This window comes from Microcaecilia unicolor, chromosome 3 (genome assembly GCF_901765095.1).
Source record: "Microcaecilia unicolor chromosome 3, aMicUni1.1, whole genome shotgun sequence".
NCBI lineage: Eukaryota > Metazoa > Chordata > Amphibia > Gymnophiona > Siphonopidae > Microcaecilia > Microcaecilia unicolor.
Window position 1 is genome coordinate 147,840,897 of NC_044033.1, and position 20,761 is coordinate 147,861,657.

Consider the following 20,761-nt stretch of genomic DNA (forward strand, 5'->3'; position numbering starts at 1 on the left):
ATGTACTACTACTACTATTTGACATTTCTAAAGCGCTACTAGGGTTACGCAGTGCTGTACAATTTAACATAGAAGGACAGTCCCTGCTCAAAGAGCTTACAATCTAATGGACAAATGTACAAACAGTCAAGTAGGGGTCGTCAGATTGGGGCAGTCAGGATTTCCTGTAGAAGCCTGGGCTAATCCAAAACCCGATTGTAGTAGCAATAGCAGAAACATTATCTGAAGCCACTCTAGTTGGGGATCAAGCCCGTATGTGATCTGGTTCCACTCCATCCTGGTTTCCATAGGGAACACGTTGATGACCTGTCCAACTCTCACGCTTCTCAGTTCCTCACTCTAACATCATCCTTCAACCTCCAGCTTTGTTCCACCACCCCTACTCACCGTGATGGCCATTGCCTTGACCTCGTCCTCTCCTCTTCCGGCTCACCCTCCAATTTCCACACCTCAGCTCTTCCTGTCTCTGATCATCACCTGATCACCTTCACACTTCTTCACCCTCCCCCTCAGCCCCGCCCAACATTAACCACTACTTCCAGGAATCTCCAGATTATTGACCCTCCCACCTTATCATCTAGTATTTCTAATCTCCTCCCCTCCATCATGTCCTCCGAGTCTGTTGACGAGGCTGTCTCCGCTTACAATGCCACTCTCTCCTCTGCTCTGGACACCCTTGCACCATCCACCTCCCGTCCCACAAGGCGTACTAATCCCCAGCCCTGGCTGACCCCTTGCATCCGTTACCTTCGCTCCTGCGCCCGATCTGCTGAACGCCTCTGGAGGAAATCTCGCACCCATTCAGATTTCCTTCACTACAAATTCATGCTATCCTCCTTCCAGTCCTCACTATTCCTTGCCAAACAGGACTATTACACCCAATTGACTAATTCTCTCAGCTCTAACCCTCGTCGTCTCTTCGCCACCCTTAACTCCCTCCTCAAAGTGCCCTCCGCTCCCACTCCCCCGTCACTCTCTCCTCAATCACTGGCTGACTACTTCCGCGACAAGGTGCAAAAGATCAACCTTGAGTTCACTACCAAGCCACCTCCTCCTCTTCACCCTTCAACCCTCTCCCTCAACCAACCAACCCAGACCTCTTTCTCCTCCTTTCCTGATATCTCCGAGGAGGAAACCGCCCGCCTTCTTTCCTCCTCAAAATGCACCACTTGTTCCTCTGATCCCATCCCCACCAACTTACTTAACACCATCTCTCCTACTATCACCCCCTCCATCTGTCATATCCTCAACCTCTCTCTCTCCACTGCAACTGTCCCCGACACCTTCAAGCATGCTGTAGTCACGCCACTCCTCAAAAAACCATCACTAGACCCTACCTGTACCTCCAACTACCGCCCCATCTCCCTCCTACCCTTCCTCTCCAAGACACTTGAGCGCGCAGTCCACAGCCGCTGCCTTGATTTTCTCTCCTCTCATGCCATCCTTGATCCGCTTCAATCCGGTTTTCGCCCTCTTCACTCGACAGAAACAGCACTTTCTAAAGTCTGTAATGACCTGTTCCTTGCCAAATCCAGAGGCCACTACTCAATCCTCATCCTCCTGGATCTATCCGCTGCTTTTGACACTGTCAATCATGACTTACTTCTTGCCACACTGTCCTCATTTGGGTTCCAGGGCTCTGTCCTCTCCTGGTTCTCCTCCTATCTCTCCCACCGCACCTTCAAAGTTCACTCTCATGGATCTTCCTCCACCCCCATCCCCTTATCTGTTGGTGTTCCCCAGGGATCAGTCCTTGGACCCCTTCTCTTCTCAATCTACACCTCTTCCCTGGGCTCCCTGATCTCATCTCATGGTTTCCAGTATCATCTCTATGCTGATGACACCCAACTGTATCTCTCCACACCAGACATCACCGCGGAGACCCAGGCAAAGGTATCGGCCTGCTTATCCGACATTGCTGCCTGGATGTCCAACCGCCACCTGAAACTGAACATGTCCAAGACCGAGCTTATCGTCTTTCCACCAAAACCCACTTCTCCTCTTCCTCCACTTTCTATCTCAGTTGATAACACCCTCATCCTCCCCGTCTCATCTGCCCGCAACCTCGGAGTCATCTTTGACTCCTCTCTTTCCTTCTCTGCGCATATCCAGCAGATAGCCAAGACCTGTCGCTTCTTCCTCTTTAACATCAGCAAAATTCGCCCTTTCCTCTCTGAACACACCACCCGAACTCTCGTCCACGCTCTCATTACCTCTCGCCTGGACTACTGCAACTTACTCCTCACCGGCCTCCCACTTAGCCATCTATCCCCCCTTCAGTCTGTTCAGAACTCTGCTGCACGTCTCATATTCCGCCAGAACCGATATACTCATATCACCCCTCTCCTCAGGTCACTTCACTGGCTTCCGATCAGATACCGCATTCAATTCAAGCTTCTCCTTCTTACCTACAAATGCACTCAGTCTGCTGCCCCTCACTACCCTCATCTCCCCTTACGTTCCCGCCCGTAACCTCCGTTCACAGGATAAATCCCTCCTCTCAGTACCCTTCTCCACCACCGCCAACTCCAGGCTCCGCTCATTCTGCCTCGCCTCACCCTATGCTTGGAACGACCTTCCTGAGCCCTTACGCCAAGCCCCCTCCCTGCCCATCTTCAAGTCTTTGCTTAAAGCCCACCTCTTCAATGCTGCGTTCGGCACCTAACCCTTACCGTTCAGTGAATCCAGACTGCCCCAATTTGACTGCCCCGATCGGACCGACCGTTCACTTGTCTATTAGATTGTAAGCTCTTTGAGCAGGGACTGTCTCTCTTTGTTAAATTGTACAGCGCTGCGTAACCCTAGTAGCGCTCTAGAAATGTTAAGTAGTAGTAGTAGTAGTAGAATCTGGGAACTGACTCGGTCCCAGCCTGCGTGCTTTTGAATCATGTCACTGCTGCCACTAGACTACAGTGATTGGGCCTTGGATCAGCCCTTGCTCCTTTAAAAGAAGTGTTCAGGGCAGAGCAATGTTATTGGTTAAAACTGATAATCCCATTTTCATATTGAGGTTGCTATGTCTGATTTTACTGGTTTTAACTGATAATTAGGTGCTCTGTTTATCATATTGATCAGAAAGACTTACTGGAGTTAGGTGTATGATCTTTGAAATGTTTCATATGTAAAGTTATTTTAAAATATTTTTTGTTGTTTTTTTAAATTGTATTTTAAGGAGCGAGATATGGACAGAAAGAAGATTGAAGAACTGGTAGAAGAAAATATGACTCTGGAACTGGCCCAAAAGCAAAGTATGGATGAATCGTTACATCTTGGCTGGGAACTAGAGCAGCTATCCAAGACAGGTGAAATATGTGAGGGTAAGCAGTCATATCCTCACTAGCATTTGCCATCAATATTGTCCAATGAAGTGAATTTTTACAGGAGTTCTGTTAATGTTTGTCATTCAATCATACAGCACCACAAATGTCACTTGGGCATGAAGTCAATGAATTAACATCAAGCAGGTTGTTGAAGTTGGAAATGGAAAACCAAAGTTTACTGAAAACTGTAGAAGAGCTGCGAAATGCTATGGGTTCTGCAGAAGGAAGCAATTCAAAAATTCTGAAGCTAGAAAAAGAAAACCAAAGATTAAGCAAGAAGGTATTGACTTGATGTTACTTACGCAAAATATATATTTTTTTGTTACATTTGTACCCCGCGCTTTCCCACTCATGGTAGGCTCAATGCGGCTTACATGGGGCAATGGATGGTTAAGTGACTTGCCCAGAGTCACAAGGAGCTGCCTGTGCCTGAAGTGGGAATTGAACTCAGTTCCCCAGGACCTGTATATATTTGCTAAAGATGTATATTGAATGAGTATTAAAAAAAATAGATAAAAACAATTAGTTGCCATGTGCCTTAATAATTTTCTTTTATGTTTAAATTCCTTCTTCCCAGCTAACTCATGTCACAGCCAATGAGGGATCCTTTGTAATAAAGATCTGAGGGAAGTGTCTTCAAAAGCTAGACCCCCTCACTGACTACTATTTTGTCAATAAGGAGTCACTAGGGAGCCCTTCTACTAAAGTGCATTAAGATTTGTGGTTATTGTGGCTTAATGTGGGATTTTCCCACTCATTAAGTGCAAATTTAATGTAAAACATTTTAGCATTTGTTTCTAGTCTTATTTTTGCAAGTTGGGCACTATTACTGTTAGCACACAGTACCTGCCTAGAGTTAACATGGGAGCATTTATCACCTTCTATTTAGGAAGCAATAAATGGTCCCATATTAACTCTATATTAGCCAGTTAATGTGTGTTAAATATAACTTACTAGCTGGCTAACACGTCCATCCCCATACCACACCCCCTTCCAAAAATATTTTTGGAAATTCACTAACTTGTGGATTACTGCACAGAAACTGGAAAAATATCACAAAATTCTTTAACACATTTGTATGGTAGCCTGTTTTCACATGCTAACCCTGTGTTAAGGGCTTAATGCCCTTTAGTAAAAGGGCTCCCTGTATTAGCAGCAAATACCTGCTTTCCTTATCTAAAGTTTGTGCCCCACTTCTGCAAGAATTCCATACTATACCAGGTTCTGGACGAGTAATGTAAACCCAGGTATCTAATATTGCAGCAGATGGGACTATTGCTGAGCTACGACCCTTGCTGGGGTTTGGGATTTTAGTGCAACTTAATTTAGTTCTAAGTAGCTGTTAATCAGACCTGTTGACTTGATTCTGGCTTGGCACACCAAATGATCAAAATGCTCACTTTCACTCCACATACCTAAAAATGTAGAAAACATTTCTGGTGTCACAAAATCTGTAAGGTGAAATATGAAACATCACTAATTTTTTTATAGGGACATTTTGAAACAACCTGCACAGTTGTAATCTATGCTGGCATTTTTAATACATGATACACAAATTTTGAAAAAGAAAGTGCCTGCATTGTTTCATTTTGAAAATCTGTTAACGACTTCAAACTATTTTATTGCTGAGAAGATATATATAAAAAAAAGGAAATCACGCTGTTCAATGTGTGTATGTTACCAGTGGGATGGATAGGGTAAGATTAGGTTAGGGACAGGAATGTACATGGTAGAGATTTCTTTTTGAAATCCTTGAGCAAGTTAGGTATGAAGTACCTGTATTCCTCTACCAGCGCTGTTCCCCCCCCTCCCCCCCCAAACAATGGACACAGCCAATTTTGCCAAACAAAAAGCTAGTACAACTTATCCTCTATACAGCCTCCCTCCCCATCTCCTACCCCCCTCCCACCGGAATCAAGGTGGTGCTGATGATTGAGTTTTCCATTGTTTATATGGTTGCCATAACTTATTAAATAACACTAGCGAGTCCGACTCATTGCTGTTAGACATTTGAAACAAAAAGTCTACTTTGTGAAGAACAGGTTGCATAGAAGGTAGTGTCTGTTGTTTCCAGGCGCAAGCTAATGCAGTTTGGCAGCAGTGAAAAAATGAATTGCCAGTTTATGGTGAAGAGTATTGATTTCTGGAGGCTTAAAGTGTAATAAACATTCTCCGAGGACAAGCAAGCTGCTTGTTCTCACAACTGGGTTGACGTCCACGGCAGCCCCCATCAACCGGAATAAAACTTCGCGGGCGGTCCCGCACGCAGGGCACGCCCACCGCGCATGCGCGGCCGTCTTCCCGCCCGTGCGCGACCGCTCCCGCTCAGTCTTTTCTTTTCCGCGCTGGAGAGAGCCGCATTCGTCTCTCTCTCTGTCAGCCCCGGAAACCGGATCGCGTCTTAGACGCGAGTTTTTTTTTTCTTCTTCGTTTGTTTTCTTTTGCTCCGTTTTCTTTTTCAAAAAAAAAAAAAAGGAAAGAAAACTGTCTCCCCTCGTCATTTAGCGCGGGGCGCCTCGTTGCGGCCTTGTGGCCATTCGGACCAATTTGACCCTGGGACGTCCAGTCCAAATTCCGCAGCCCACGAAAGTGCTGACGACGGATGCATCTCGCCTGGGGTGGGGGGCTCATGTCGATGGGCTCCATACTCAGGGATTGTGGTCCCTAGAGGAACAAGATCTTCAGATCAACCTCCTGGAGCTCCGAGCGGTCTGGAACGTGCTGAAGGCCTTCAGAGATTGGCTGTCCTACCAAATCATCCAAATTTGGACAGACAATCAGGTTGCAATGTATTACATCAACAAGCAGGGGGGCACCGGATCTCGCCCCCTGTGTCAGGAAGCCGTCGGGATGTGGCGTTGGGCTTGCCAGTTCGGCATGCTTCTCCAAGCCACATACCTGGCAGGCGTAAACAACTGTCTGGCCGACAGACTGAGCAGAGTCATGCAACCGCACGAGTGGTCGCTCCATTCCAGAGTGGTACGCAAGATCTTCCGAGATGGGGCACTCCCTCGGTGGACCTTTTCGCCTCTCAGACCAACCACAAGCTGCCTCTGTTCTGTTCCAGACTATAGGCCCGCGGCAGACTAGCGTCGGTTGCCTTTCTCCTCCATTGGGGGACCAGCCTCCTGTATGCTTATCCTCCCGTACCTTTGGTGGGGAAGACCTTACTGAAGCTCAAGCAAGACCACGGCACCATGATTCTGATAGCGCCCTTCTGGCCCCGTCAGATCTGGTTCCCTCTTCTTCTGGAGTTGTCCTCCGAAGAACCGTGGAGATTGGAGTGTTTTCCGACTCTCATTTCGCAGAACGATGGAGCGCTTCTGCACCCCAACCTTCAGTCTCTGGCTCTCACGGCCTGGATGTTGAAGGCATAGATTTTGCTTCGTTGGGTCTGTCTGAGGGTGTCTCCCGTGTCTTGCTTGCCGCTAGAAAGGATTCCACTAAAAAGAGTTACTTTTTTAAGTGGAGGAGGTTTGTCGTCTGGTGTGAGAGCAAGGCCCTAGAACCTCGTTCTTGTCCTGCACAGAACCTGCTTGAATATCTTCTGCACTTATCAGAGTCTGGTCTCAAGACCAGCTCAGTAAGGAATCACCTTAGTGCGATTAGTGCTTACCATCATCGTGTAGAGGGTAAAGCCATCTCTGGAGAGCCTTTAGTCGTTCGATTTATGAGAGGCTTGCTTTTGTCAAGGCCCCCTGTCAAGCCTCCTGCAGTGTCATGGGATCTCAACATCGTCCTCACCCAGCTGATGAAACCTCCTTTTGAGCCACTGAATACCTGCCATCTGAAGTACTTGACCTGGAAGGTCATTTTCTTGGTGGCAGTTACTTCAGCTCGTAGAGTCAGTGAGCTTCAAGCCATGGTAGCTCACGCTCCTTATACAAAATTTCATCATAATAGGGTAGTACTCCGCACTCACCCCAAGTTTCTGCCAAAGGTGGTGTCGGAGTTCCATCTTAACCAGTCAATTGTCTTGCCAACATTCTTTCCCAGACCGCATACCCGCCCTGCTGAACGTCAGTTGCACACATTGGACTGCAAGCGAGCTTTGGCCTTCTATCTGGAGCGGACACAGCCCCACAGACAGTCCGCCCAATTGTTTATTTCTTTCGACCCCAATAGGAAAGGGGTCGCTGTCGGGAAACGCACCATCTCCAATTGGCTAGCAGATTGCATTTCCTTCACTTACGCCCAGGCTGGGCTGACTCTTGAGGGTCATGTCACGGCTCATAGTGTTAGAGCCATGGCAGCGTCGGTGGCCCACTTGAAGTCAGCCACTATTGAAGAGATTTGCAAAGCTGCGACGTGGTCATCTGTCCACACATTCACATCTCATTACTGCCTACAGCAGGATACCCGACGCGACAGTCGGTTCGGGCAGTCGGTGCTGCAGAATCTGTTTGGGGTTTGAATCCAACTCCACCCTCCAGGACCCGAATTTATTCTGGTCAGGCTGCACTCTCAGGTAGTTGTTCTTCGTAGGTCAATTTCTGTTATGCCCTCGCCGTTGCGAGGTTAAATTGACCTGGGTTCTTGTTTTGAGTGAGCCTGAGAGCGAGGGATTCCCCAGTCGTGAGAACAAGCAGCCTGCTTGTCCTCGGAGAAAGCGAATGATACATACCTGTAGCAGGTGTTCTCCGAGGACAGCAGGCTGATTGTTCTCACCTACCCTCCCTCCTCCCCTTTGGAGTTGCGTTTTTACTCATTCCTTGCTTGTCATTCAACTGAGCGGGCACGGGTGGGAAGACGGCCACGCATGTGCGGTGGGCGTGCCCTGCGTGCGGGACCGCACGCGAAGTTTTATTCCGGTTGGTGGGGGCTGCCGTGGACGTCAACCCAGTCGTGAGAACAATCAGCCTGCTGTCCTCGGAGAACACCTGCTACAGGTATGTATCATTCGCTGTATTCTGCTTTGCATGGGTACTGCTGTTGTAGAAGTCACTGAACCAGCTGAAGCACTTGCGCCTAATAGGACTTAGCCACTGGGCACGTCCTCCAGATATGCAGAAAGGAGCCTCTTGCGCCACAGTGTCACCAACAGTCAGCAGAGGCCTGGGGATAAATGTTTTGTAAGCACTCAGGAGTATAATACCATCAGTATAATATTTTTAAACTATTTTCTACAAGAGACTGTGTTATTGATGGTTTCAGCAAAAAGCGGTATCCCTTCACCCAGCTCTCTGGGGGAGGGGTGATTTGTACTGCATCCTCCCAGCGTTTGGTATAGCAGAGCTGAGGGTTAGTATATGACAATAAAGCTAAATATATGCAAGAAACACTACCTCTCCCTCCCCCACCCCGAAGGGCTTGTTCCAGTGCTGTTTCAGACAAACTTAATTCCTCCCCAATCTTTCTGCGAATGAAGTCTCGCACCCGACTATAATGGAAGAGGTCCCTATCCTCCAACTCAAACTCCTCTTGCAGATCCTCAAAATTGACTATTTTCCCATTGTCCCAAAAGTGTCCCAGTGTGTATTTCCCAGCATATGCCCATCTTTTGTAAACCGGGTCGTCAGAGCCTGTGGGGAATCCTGGGGCCCAACGAAGGAATGTCTGCAAATAATACTTGCGATCTGGAAAGAATTTCTTTCGTATAGAGTACCAATTGGATAGCAAGTGTCCTACTCCCACCGGCAATCCCCATATAAGGGCCAACAGATCACTCCCTGGTAGCCATAAGACATCGCCAACAAAGCAGGTACCCAGCCATGCTCTTCCCAATGGAGCCATTTTTTTGAGATGAAGGGAATCCAGTCTGCAAAAATTTTAAGTTGTGCTGCTTGTTAGTATAGGTGAAAATTGGGGACTCCCATTCTCCCCCTAGAGATTGTCTGGAACATTATGGATCTCCGCACTCATGGTGGGCGTTTTTGCCAGATGTATGCAAAGAGCTTGCAATTAAGTTTCATGAAAAAGCTATGAGGTATTGAAAGAGGGAGAGTCAAAAATAAATATAGTATTGGGCAATAACATCATTTTTATCGCATGAATACGCCCCAGCCATGATACATTAAGCCCTTCCTATCTAATTCCGCAAACAGTTCAGAAATCATCATGGGGAAGTTAGCTTTAAATAACCCACAGTGGGAGTAATGTGGACCCCTAAATATTTATTTATTTATTTGTTACATTTATATCCCACATTTTCCCACCTATTTATAGGCTCAATGTGGCTTACATAGTACCGGAGAGGCCTTTGCAGGCTCCGGTGTGAACAAATACAGGATGATGTGGTAAGATCAAGATCATGTGGCACAGCCACATCAAGAAATCGGAGAACGGAAGAGTTGTGTTATGTCCATTACGTGCTTTAGTTTGGTTGCGTTGCAGAGATTAGGCATTTAAATTGGATCAATAGGGTAGATTTAGATGCCCAAGCAAATGGAAAGGCCCTCCTCAATTGATCTGTCTCTTGCTGAGGGACTGTAAGGTTAAGTATTTCTGATTTAGTAACATTAACCTTAAACCCAGATATTCCCCCATAATGAGTGATAATTTCCATGACTTGTTTCAAATATGTTTCAGGGGATGAAAGGGTCAAGAGAACATCATCCGCAAAAAGCATAATTTTTTAATTACCTATGCCCCCTGATAAGCCCTCCGATCGCAGGGTCCCCCCCTAATTAGGCATGCTAGGGGCTCTATAGAAATAGCAAAGAGTAGTGGGGAGACTGCACATCCCTGTCAGGTGCCCCTGTGGAGCTCTAAGGGCTGGGTATATGTGCCATTAATTTTCAGGGTTGCCAGTGGATTTTTTTAAAGTAAGTGGAGCCAGGATAAGTCTCGCCCCCCCCTTATCCCCATAGATGTCAACACTGCAAACATGAACGGCCAGCTTACCCTCTCAGTGCTTTTTCAGCATCAGTTGATAGTAGTAATGCCGGTATCTGGTCATCTTGCGCCTGTTGGAGCAGATGTATCGAAGATCTAATATTATCATGAGTTTGGCGTCCCGCAATAAATCCCGCCTGATCCTTATGTACCAAACGAGGCAAAACTAGCTGGAGTTTCCTAGCCAATATCTTTGTGACTATTTTATAATAAGTATTCAATAAAGATATTGGCCTATAACAGCTACATAGCTGGGGATCCTTACTCGGTTTTAGCAGTTAGTGTAACCGCCGCCAGCCTCCAAGAATAGGGTAGTCCCTGTGCTGTATCAAAAGAGACAACTACTCTCAACAAGACAGGTGCCAAATGCTTAGCAAAGAGTTTATAAAATTTGTTGGGAAATACATCAGGGCCAGGGGCGTTATTATGGGGGAGGCTGGTTATGGCCCATTCAATTTCCTCCAAAGTTATAGGTCTAGATAGATAGTCTTTCTCTCCCTGCGAAATCTGGGGGAGGTTAAGCTCGCTGAGGTATTTCTCAATAACTGCCTGGGTGCCATTAATTCCGGGGTGTATAGCTTTGCATAGAAATCATAGAATGCCTCCTGTAGTTGTTCTGGAGACATGCACTGTGCCCTAGAGGCATTCAGAATGCTAAAGATATGATTACGTTGGGCCTGTTTTTTGAGCTTAGAAACCAGTAAACGACCAGCCCTATCGCCAAATTCAAAATATTTCTGTTATACTTGTTGCAATTGGGCGGAGAGCTCAGCCTTCTGAACTTCATTGAGCTGCACCCTCAGCTGATGCAGTGTGTCAGCTCTCTTGGAGTCAGAGGGATCAGCCTTGTGCAATTTTTACAAAGTTTTTATGTGTTCTCTAAGGGCATGCTACCTGGCAGACTGGGTTTTTTGAAGATGGGCCTGTAATGCTATGATATGCCCTCAGAGGACCACCTTCAATCCCTCCCATAGAGTGGCTGGCGCTATGTCTCCCAGATCATTAAATACTAAATATTGCTTAACGTGTTTCTCCAGAGTGGCTATAATCTGCGGGTTTTGTGGTAATGCCTCATTCATCAGCCAATATCTGGGACCCAACTTGATGGCTGTGCCCCTGAGCATCAGTACTACCGGAGAGGCATCTGACCAGGTGCGAGCTTCAGTGATAACCACTTGCAATACTTTTACCACATCCCCATCTCCCAACCATAAATTTATCCCGGAAAACGTGTTATGCTTAGGGGAGAAGCAGGTATAATCCCTCTCCCGACCATGGGTTTTATGCCAAAGATTCACCAATCCCCACTGTGCCATAAAACGTTTAAGCAAAAGTGTATCTCGTTTTGCATATTGTATTTGTCGTGCTGAATTACCCAACAGTGGGTCTTCAGTAAGATTAAAGTCACCACCCACTATTATCCGCCCCTCACTATGGCATTGCAGCAGCATCTCTAAGCCTTCTAAGAAGGCTCCTTGATTGTCATTAGGGGCGTAAATCGATAATAGGGTATACTGATCACTTCCCAATGAAACTGTGACTAACAAGAATCTGCCCTCCTAATCAAGGAGAACCTGATGCGCTTGCCAAGGGAGGATGGAGGATAAAGCTATAAGGACCCCTTTTGTTTTCATGTTGGAATGATTGGAAGCAAACAAGATGGAGGGGTATTTTTTTATGCCTGATTAATTTTTCTGCTTCAGATGTGTCTCTTGAATAAACATTATATCAGCCCACAGGCGTTGCATTTCTTTAAACATCAGTTTGCGCTTCATGGGAGAATTAAGGCCACAAACATTAAAAGTTACACAGCATCTAGCAGGCCTAATCAGCAACCACCGAGTCCCACAGTAATACCCCAAGACCCCCCATCCCCCCTCCCCAAATCCCCCCCCCCAAACCATCCAAGGCATATCAACTTCTCTAACTGTGTCATGCCTCTAAGAGAGGGAAGTGAGTCTCCCAGCCACCTGCTAGTCGTCGCTAAATTATGGCCTCTGCAGGATCATCCTCTCATCACCCAGGATCAGTTCCAGTAAAATGCTACTAACCAGGCAAAGATGTCAAAGTTTTTTTTAAAAGCAGAAAATTGCTTCCCTGACGCCTGTCTCCGAAGTCTACCTTTGCCCTGAGATACTTGTTGCCACTTTGGAGTATCCTGCTTCCTATTGCCAAGCATGGAGGCCTTTGCAGGTGGCTCAGTCTCATTGTGTGCAGGTAAGAATTCTCGTGCCTCATCCAGTGAGCCCACCCTGCGTAGCTTACCCTCCTTATAGAATACCAGAGCAAAAGGATGTTGCCACTTGTAGCAAATTCCTTCCTCCCGTAATCGATGTGTTAAGGGTCATAGTTCACTCCTCCGTTTGAGGATAGTAGTTGAAAGATCATGATAAATCTCTGTCGGATAGCTGTCCCACACCAGGGGGCTGGCCGCCCTTGCTTTGTGCATCACTGCCTCTTTTGTTTTAAATTCGGTAAAACATACCATTATGTCCTTAGATGTGTTAGGCTGTCTGGCCCCAAAGCTCAGTGTGCTCATTCAATACGGATGGAGGAAGGAGCTTGGGGAGTTGCAGAATCAGATAATAAATGAGCCGCAATGCGCTGGACCACTGATTCGCGCTTTGTATATTCAGGAAGTTCTGGCAAACCTCGAATCCGTATATTGGAGCGATGGCTCCTATTTTCAAGATCTTCTACTTTATCCAGTAGGTACCGGGTTTCTTGTTTTTGGTCCTTTTGCTGCTGTTCTAATGCGTTCAGAGCTTCCCCATGCTCCTCCAGGCCTGCTTCCGTCTCAGCCACGCGATGCCCTACCTCGGCTATTTCTCTGCGGAGGTCCACATCCAGTGTCATCAACTCTTGGCGGAGTGCTTTATGGTCTGTTTTAATTGCCTGGAGCCAGGTACATATTGTAGTCACCGAATAATGTTGCAGCAAAGGTGTTTCACCAGGTTCAGTGGGTGGGGACTCTTCCGGGTGTGACTGCGGCTTCTCCGCCATCTTTTCACCACGATCTTCATGGCCCAGGGCCGCCGCCCTTTGCTGAAATGTGTATGCTTGTAAATCAACCGCTTTAGACCAGGTAGCTGTCATTCCATGCGATAGTGTCTCTGTCCCACTGGTCAGGAGTTTGCAACACGCTGATATATGCCTGATGATGACTGCAGAGGAAGCTAATATTTAGCAGAAGTTTGGGAGCTCCGTGTTCAGGCTGCCATTCGGGTCGATGACATCATTTCCTCCACCAGTGCTGGTTTTAACTTAGCTTGCAGGCTATGAATTCTCTTTCCTAATTGCATCTATTATATTATCTTGAAAAAAAATACAACTTCAGCCAGTTATGGGACGAACAACTTTTGTGCACGAAAGAGTAGTGGGACTTGGGTGTGATCGTATGTGATAATCTTAAGGTGCCAAACGGGTTTTTTAAAAAAAGTGATTAGAATCCACTACAAAATCAACAAACTGGATGTGGGATCAATAAAGTCAAAAAAACCTCTAAAACCACAACAGTGACCCACTATATAGGACAAACAAGTATATAGGAAAAATGAAGCACAAGACTTGTTAGTCTAAGGAGCTACAAATGATCTACATAATGATCCATATGATCTATTTCTCATCATTGGCTAAAAAAACCTTCCTGTGTTCAATGTTGTGCTATATAAGTAATTGAAAAACATGCAAAATCACCTCCTACTAACTTCAGATGCCAGAATATTACAGTGTTCCCAAAAATATGCTGAGTCCAAAGTTAAAGGATCAAAAACTTAGCTTAATGCAGTTTTCTGTCGTTCACTCTCCGACTGCCACTTTAAATGAGCAATGCTGCTTCAGGGTCCGCAATCCAAGGCTACAAAAGAAAAAAAAGCATGTGCATAACTGTTGCATCTTCGCAATAATCATCATATAATCCATACTTTGGTCTTACAAGAGCGACAGCATTTCAACAATCCTTCGCTGTCCAACGACATTGTAGTCACAAAAAATGGCGGCTTTTAAAAGTTAACATGACGTCAGATGCTAAACCTGGACATAACTACTACTACTACTTAACATTTCTAGAGCGCTACTAGGGTTACGCAGCGCTGTACAAATTAAACAAAGAAGGACGGTCCCTGCTCAAAGGAGCTTACAATCTAAAGAACGAAATGTCAAGTTGGGGCAGTCTAGATTTCCTGGGTAGAGGTGTAGTGGTTAGGTGCCGAAGGCGACATTGAAGAGGTGGGCTTTAAGCAGTGATTTGAAGATGGACAGGGAGGGGGCCTGGCGTATGGGCTCGGGGAGTTTGTTCCATGCATGGGGTGAGGCGAGGCAGAAAGGGCGGAGCCTGGAGTTGGCGGTGGTGGAGAAGGGTACTGAAAGGAGGGATTTGTCTTGAAAGCGGAGGTTACGGGTAGGAACATAAGGGGAGATGAGGGTTGAGAGGTAAGGAGGGGCTGCAGATCGAGTACATTTGTAGGTTAGTAGCAGAAACTTGAACTGAATTCGGTACCTGATCGGAAGCCAGTGAAGTGACTTGAGGAGAGGGGTGATATGAGTGTATCGGTTCAGGCGGAAGATAAGACGTGCAGCAGAGTTCTGAACGGACTGAAGGGGGGGATAGGTGGCTAAGTGGGAGACCAGTGAGGAGTAGGTTGCAGTAGTCAAGGCGAGAGGTAATGAGAGAGTGGATGAGAGTTCTGGTGGTGTGCTCAGAGAGGAAAGGGCGGATTTTGCAAATGTTGTAGAGGAAGAAGCGACAGGTCTTGGACATAACCAATCACAGGCACTTTAAACAAAATGACACCATTCTATGTGGGAATTTAACCCCTCAGGTTCCAGAGATCTTAGTAAGAAAAAGAACAGAAATGGATTTTCTTACTAAGATCTCGTTAAATTCCCACATAGAATGGCGTCATTTTGTTTAAAGCTTCTGTGATTGGTTATGTCCAGGTTTAACGTCTGATGTCATGTTAACTTTTATGTTTAAATCATTTTTATTAGTTGTAACAAACAAATAAATCGTTCTTGCCAAAAGACAGGTATAATTACACCTAATAATTCGCCAACCAACAGGCTGAAACAGCTTATCATGTTACAGTGTAGTATTTACATTTTCTCCCCATCCTTCCCTCCCTATTCCAGCCCCCCCTCCCTATCCCTCCCTCCTCGTGCCCTATCCCGCCCCCCCTCCCCTCTTTGCTCCATTACAAAGTCAATTGTGCTAACAATGTAGTACATACAAGAAGTCAACAGCCAATGAGGTGGCATCGCTCCCCGTGCATTGCATGTCAACCATTTAGCAGAACTGGACCATTTTTGCCGGTACCCAGGGCCCCCCTGTTTATTTCATGTTAACTTTTAAAAGCCACCATTTTTTGTGACTACAGCGTCGTCAGACAGGCTTGTTGAAACACTGTCACTCTTGTAAAACCAAAGTATGGATTATATGATGATTATTGCGAAGATGCAACAGTTATGCACATGTCTTTTTTTTCTTTTGCAGCCTCGGATTGTGGACCCTGAAGCAGCATTGCTCAAAGCGGCAGCGAAACGCTGGCCAAATCTCGGTCCTGAGGAGTGCTTTAGAGAGTGAACGACAGAAAACTGCATTAACCTAAGTTTTTGATCCTTAAACTTTGGACTGAGCATATTTTTGGGAACACTGTAATATTTTGACTTCTGAAGTTAGTAGGAGGTGATTGTGCATGTTTTTCATTTATTTTTGTAGCACAATATTGAACAACACAGGAAGGTTTTTTTTAGCTGATGGAGAGGAATAGATCATATGGCTCGCTATATAGATCATTTTGATCATTTGTAGCTCCTTAGACTAACAAGTCTTGAGCTCCTTGAGGCTTTTTCCTACCCATAGTTGGAATGTGCTTCATTTTTCATATATACTTGTTTGTCCTGTAGTGGGTCACTGTTGTGGTTAAAAAAAAAAATAAGTCAACGGTGAAAGCTAGAAGGATGCTTGGGTGGATAGGGAGAGGAATGGCCAGTAGGAAAAAGTAAGTGATAATGCCCCTCTATAAGACACTGGTGAGACCTTGTTTAGAATATTGTGCACAATTCTGGAGATCGCACCTTCAAATAGATATAAACAGGATGTAGTGGTCCAGATGGTGGCTACTAAAATGGTCAGTAGTCTTTGTCATAAAGTATATGGGGACAGACTTAAAGATCTCAATATGTATACTTTGGAAGAAAGGCGAGAGAGGGGAAATATGATAGATACATTTAAATACTTTTGTGGCATAAATGCCCAGGAGGTGCGTCTCTTTCAGTTGTAAGGAAGCTCTGGAACAAGAGGCATAGGATGAAGGTAAAGGGGGATAGGATGAAGATAAAGGAGGATAGACTCAGAAGTAACCTGAGGAAATACTCCTTAATGAAAGGGTGATGAATTAGTAGAACGGCCTCCCAGTGGAAGTGGTAGAGACGAAAACAGTATCTGAATTCAAGAGAGCTTGGACAAGCACATAGGATCTCTAAGGGAGTGATAGGGATAGTAGAGGGCAGATTGGATAGGTCATATGGTCTTTACCTGTCTACATTTTTCTGTATTTCTATTTAAGATTTATAAATCAATGTTGTTTTTTCAGCTGGGAAGACTTGAGAGTGAAATAAGCCATGAGAAACAAAGCCTTCAGAATTGTCAAGCTTTGAGCAATGACTTGATGAAAGAAAAAGCACAGCTTGAAAAGACCATAGAGACACTTCAAGAAAACTCTGAGCGACAGGTTTGCCAAACTATTCCATATTTATACGGGTTGCATTTAATAACAAATCCATTACTGTAGGTTATTAAACTTTCCATAAAGACAAGCAGGACATGATATTTCTACATATAGGTGATGTCATCCAATGGAGTCCGGTATGAAGCATTTCCTAGCAACTTTCTTGAAGCCTTTGGAATCTCGCACTGTGCATGCACACATTCCTTCCAACCTGTTGTTGCTGCACCGGGACCAAGACAGTCTTGTTCTTTCTGTGGAATAGTGAGGAAGTGCTCTCCCGTTCTCTCCACAGCACAGCTATCATCTTCAGTTTGGCTTGGGCTTTGTTTCTTTTATTATTTTCATGTAAGTGCTGTGTGGGACCAGTGCTTCTTATTTCCCCCCACCCCCCTTTTCCCTTGTGGTTGTAGTGATTTCGGTACTTATAAGTTTTCTTTATTTTTCCGTGGATTTTAGCCCACTTAGGCCTCAGTGCTTCTAATGGGTTGATTTTTGCCTTATCTTTTTTTTCAACAGTTGAGCTGGTTGATTTCATTTTGGCTATTTTCACCAACATGTCCCAGAAATCTCCCAGTGGTTTTAAAAAGTGCTCCCAATGTGCCTGGAATGTGTCACTTACTCATACTTGCTGTTTGTCATGTCTGGGGCCCTGTCAGCAGGAGAATCACATGATGCCTGGAACAGGAGCGGAGGCTGCCTGTTTGGCTCCTCTGCCTTCAACCGATAAAAGCCACAGTTTTGACCTATATCTTTGCCAGAAGTGGATGTTTAGCATCTTGGTCTTGATATTCTTGTTGGTTTGACGGGGTATGAATTAGAAAGCTCTAGTCACTGATATGGCTTCAAAGTTGCCTCGTAAGAATAAGGTTATACAGAAGGGAGCGTCAGCCAAGATGGTAGTTCATCACCTCCAACGAGTTCCTCAGTAAGCACCGTGTGGACTTTAGAAATTGTATAAGAGGTTTGGGCTGTGGTGGAGGCGGCGTTGGATGCTAAATTACAACAGCTTCACTACAGAACGGAGGCTGCACATGAGCATTTGGATAATCTTGATTTTGAATTGGATTCATAGCAGCATCGGGTTGGAATGTTGGAATCTCAGGCCCAAAGTTCCTCTCGAGAATTGGGTCATACGTTTTTGACTATGGAACGCAAACTTAATGATCTGGAAGGAAGAGCAATAATTTGTGTCTAGTGTGCCTAGTTGAGTGACGCAAACCTGGATTCCACAATCTTTACACCACTTTGGAGGTACCTTTTAAACTGGAGTAGGCTCGATGTGTGGGTTTAAGGAATACTGCTATTACTCGTCCTCATCTTGTGGTTCTCTGTGTCACTATGATCATAAGTGTGAAGCACTTGGAATATGATAATCATATAGTACTTTATTTCCAAGACTATACTGCCTGAGTGCATGCTCAGCGTAAAACCTTTGCTCCTCTTTGCACTCGGTTGTATGAACGTAAGATCTCCAGCACATTAATTTATCCTGCGCAACTTTGAATTACTTATTTTTTTTTGGGGGGGGGGGGGTCAAACCCATCTTTTTTTTTTTTTTTTTTAATCTGTGGAGACAGCACAAGCTTTTTTTTCCATACTATCCCAGTCACTGAGGGCTCTTAGATATCTGCTATGGGACATACTGTTAATTTTGTTGCTTGGCTTGGGTTTGGCCCTTGGACCTTTATCTTTTGGACTTTGTTTTGTACTTTATTTTTAGACCAGAATGAAGGATCGACTGACAGCTTTTTTTTCACTTTTGGCTTATTCTTGTCTGTTGGGAAATATTGCTGAAATTCTGTAGTTTTTCATTTTACATTGTGGAGTGGAATTTTTTTTATGGGAGTGGATTAGACAGGGGGAGAGCACGTGATAGTTCCCGTATAATATGGTACATTAGATAGGACTGGGGTAGAAAAATGTAAAACGTTATGACGTTTTCTGGTTTGTTTGATGATAGTATTTGTGTTGTATTCTGAGCCTAGTATTTGCTGAGGCAAAGAAGCATTAGCATCAGTCTCCTTTGAGGTACGTTGCCTGGAAGCACTATGACATTGGCATTGCAGGTACCCAAGAAGTGCCTGCAACATGAGGGCCACTCACCCTCCAAAGATTCTGCACTGGCATACCAGCCTCCACCAGACCAGAACCAGCCTTCCAGTATGACCCCAGTGCCTTCTGTGGACGTGACCACATCAGCTGAGACCCTGCCTTTACTAGTGCCTGCCCTTGAGGAGACAATTTGGGCCATTCTCCAGGAGTAGCTGGGCCAACTGCTTTGACCAATTTGATGCCAAGGTATCGAGGACTATGTCATAGGGCCTGATGTTTGTCCAGCCAATTCTGAAGGCCCTTGCTCTGCCTGTTGGTTATTCATTAACACCGTTGCCTGGAAGGGTGTTGAAGGTCGGTGCTGGCTGAGATAGTGTCGGTGTCCAGTCCCTCAGGGGAGGACGCTTCCTCTGCACCCAGTGCTTTGCCTCAAGTATAGTAGACCAAGGCAGGTACAGACTCAAGATAGAGGAGTAATATCCTGAATCTGATATGGACTGCTCCTGGGATTCTAGGGAAGACCTGGAGGTTCTCTTGGAGGAGGAATCCTTGGGCATTCCTTTAGATCCCTGCCCCCCTCATGAAAGAAAGTCTTTTCCTGAGGAACCCCCTTTACCAGTCTTGTCCAGGCAATGGCTCAGACCGTCCTATAAGCTGGAAGTCGAGGATGAGCCCAGGGCTCAGATGTTTACTGCTTTCTTCAGTGACAGTGCCCATTCACAGCATCCTTCAGACAGTGCAGATGAAGCACTGGGAGATCCTCTCTCTGTGCAGCATATTCACAAGAAAATTAAACTATATATAGATTCCAGAAGGTTCCTGTATTCTAGAAGCTCCAGTTTCTACACCACTCCATTGTCATTGAATCCGCTCTTAAAAGAGTCAAGAACTCCAAGACTTCACTTCTCGGTGCCCCCAGGGAGGGATGCTGGGACTTTGGAGTCTTTTGAAAAGAAGGTGTGTCAGAATGCTATGCTAGCCTCCTGAAAACATTCTTACCAGCTCTTCATGAGCATGCAGTTGAAGTCCTTAGCGATCAGTGTGGCAGAGTTTGGAGACACTCACCCAGCTGAGAAGACTGCAGTGCACCACCAGATAGCCAAGCAGGAGTGCAAAAATAAACATGTGGCTTAGGCAACATGTGATGCTTTTGATGTGGTGTCCAGGGTCTCCGCTATGGGTATAGTGATGGTGATGTGCAGACTCGCCTGACTGCATGCCTCTGAACCAGGTTCAGTTTGATATACCACAAAGTTTTCAGAGAGAAAAAACTGAACGTCTGTTCTGTGGCAGGACCGGTTCTCCAGTCACGATGGCTGCGGATCGGTCCATGCTGGTGCGATCTCACACTCTTGCCAGGGCTCGCAGGAACTCATTTGTGGCACATTGGGAGTTGTCGGATTCTGGGCAGTAGCCGGGACCAGGTGAGAGCAGAGGCTCTTTGATCTAGGAGACAGTGCAAGGCTATACGAGCGGTAGGGGAGAGAGAAGAGTGCAGGCTCCCCGAATCCGGGGTCCCTGTCAGCGGTGGCGCCAATGGGCCAATTGCAGCAACACCTTACCTGTTCTTGGGGGTCAGCTTCCCAGCCTACTCAGCTTCAGGTGTCAGTTGCAAGCGCTGAGTCCCTACTTGCGGCAGCGCCAGCGTCATTGTTCCCAGTTCGTCTCTTTCTCCTCTGATGTTTGTTGTCCTGCATGCTCCCTCTGTGTATTGCAAGCAATAAGATTTTCATTACAGCAAGATTTTAGGATTTTAGCATAAGCAATTTTGTTACCACAGTTGGATTGTTGCAGTTCTCTGTATTCATTGTATTATTTTTTGGTGCT

General features: G+C 45.8%; 1 protein-coding gene across 4 annotated transcripts in view; it reads left to right on the top strand.

Annotated features, from left to right (window-relative positions):
• CCDC88A (coiled-coil domain containing 88A) overlaps positions 1-20,761 on the top strand; it is a 552,486-nt gene that overhangs the window by 286,808 nt on the left and 244,917 nt on the right. For all 4 annotated transcript variants that reach the window (XM_030196448.1, XM_030196447.1, XM_030196444.1 and 1 more), the window contains 3 exons: positions 3,173-3,317; positions 3,416-3,600; positions 16,748-16,885. In XM_030196448.1, coding sequence (XP_030052308.1) covers positions 3,173-3,317; positions 3,416-3,600; positions 16,748-16,885 — 468 coding nt within the window. The remainder of the gene's footprint in view (positions 1-3,172; positions 3,318-3,415; positions 3,601-16,747; positions 16,886-20,761) is intronic.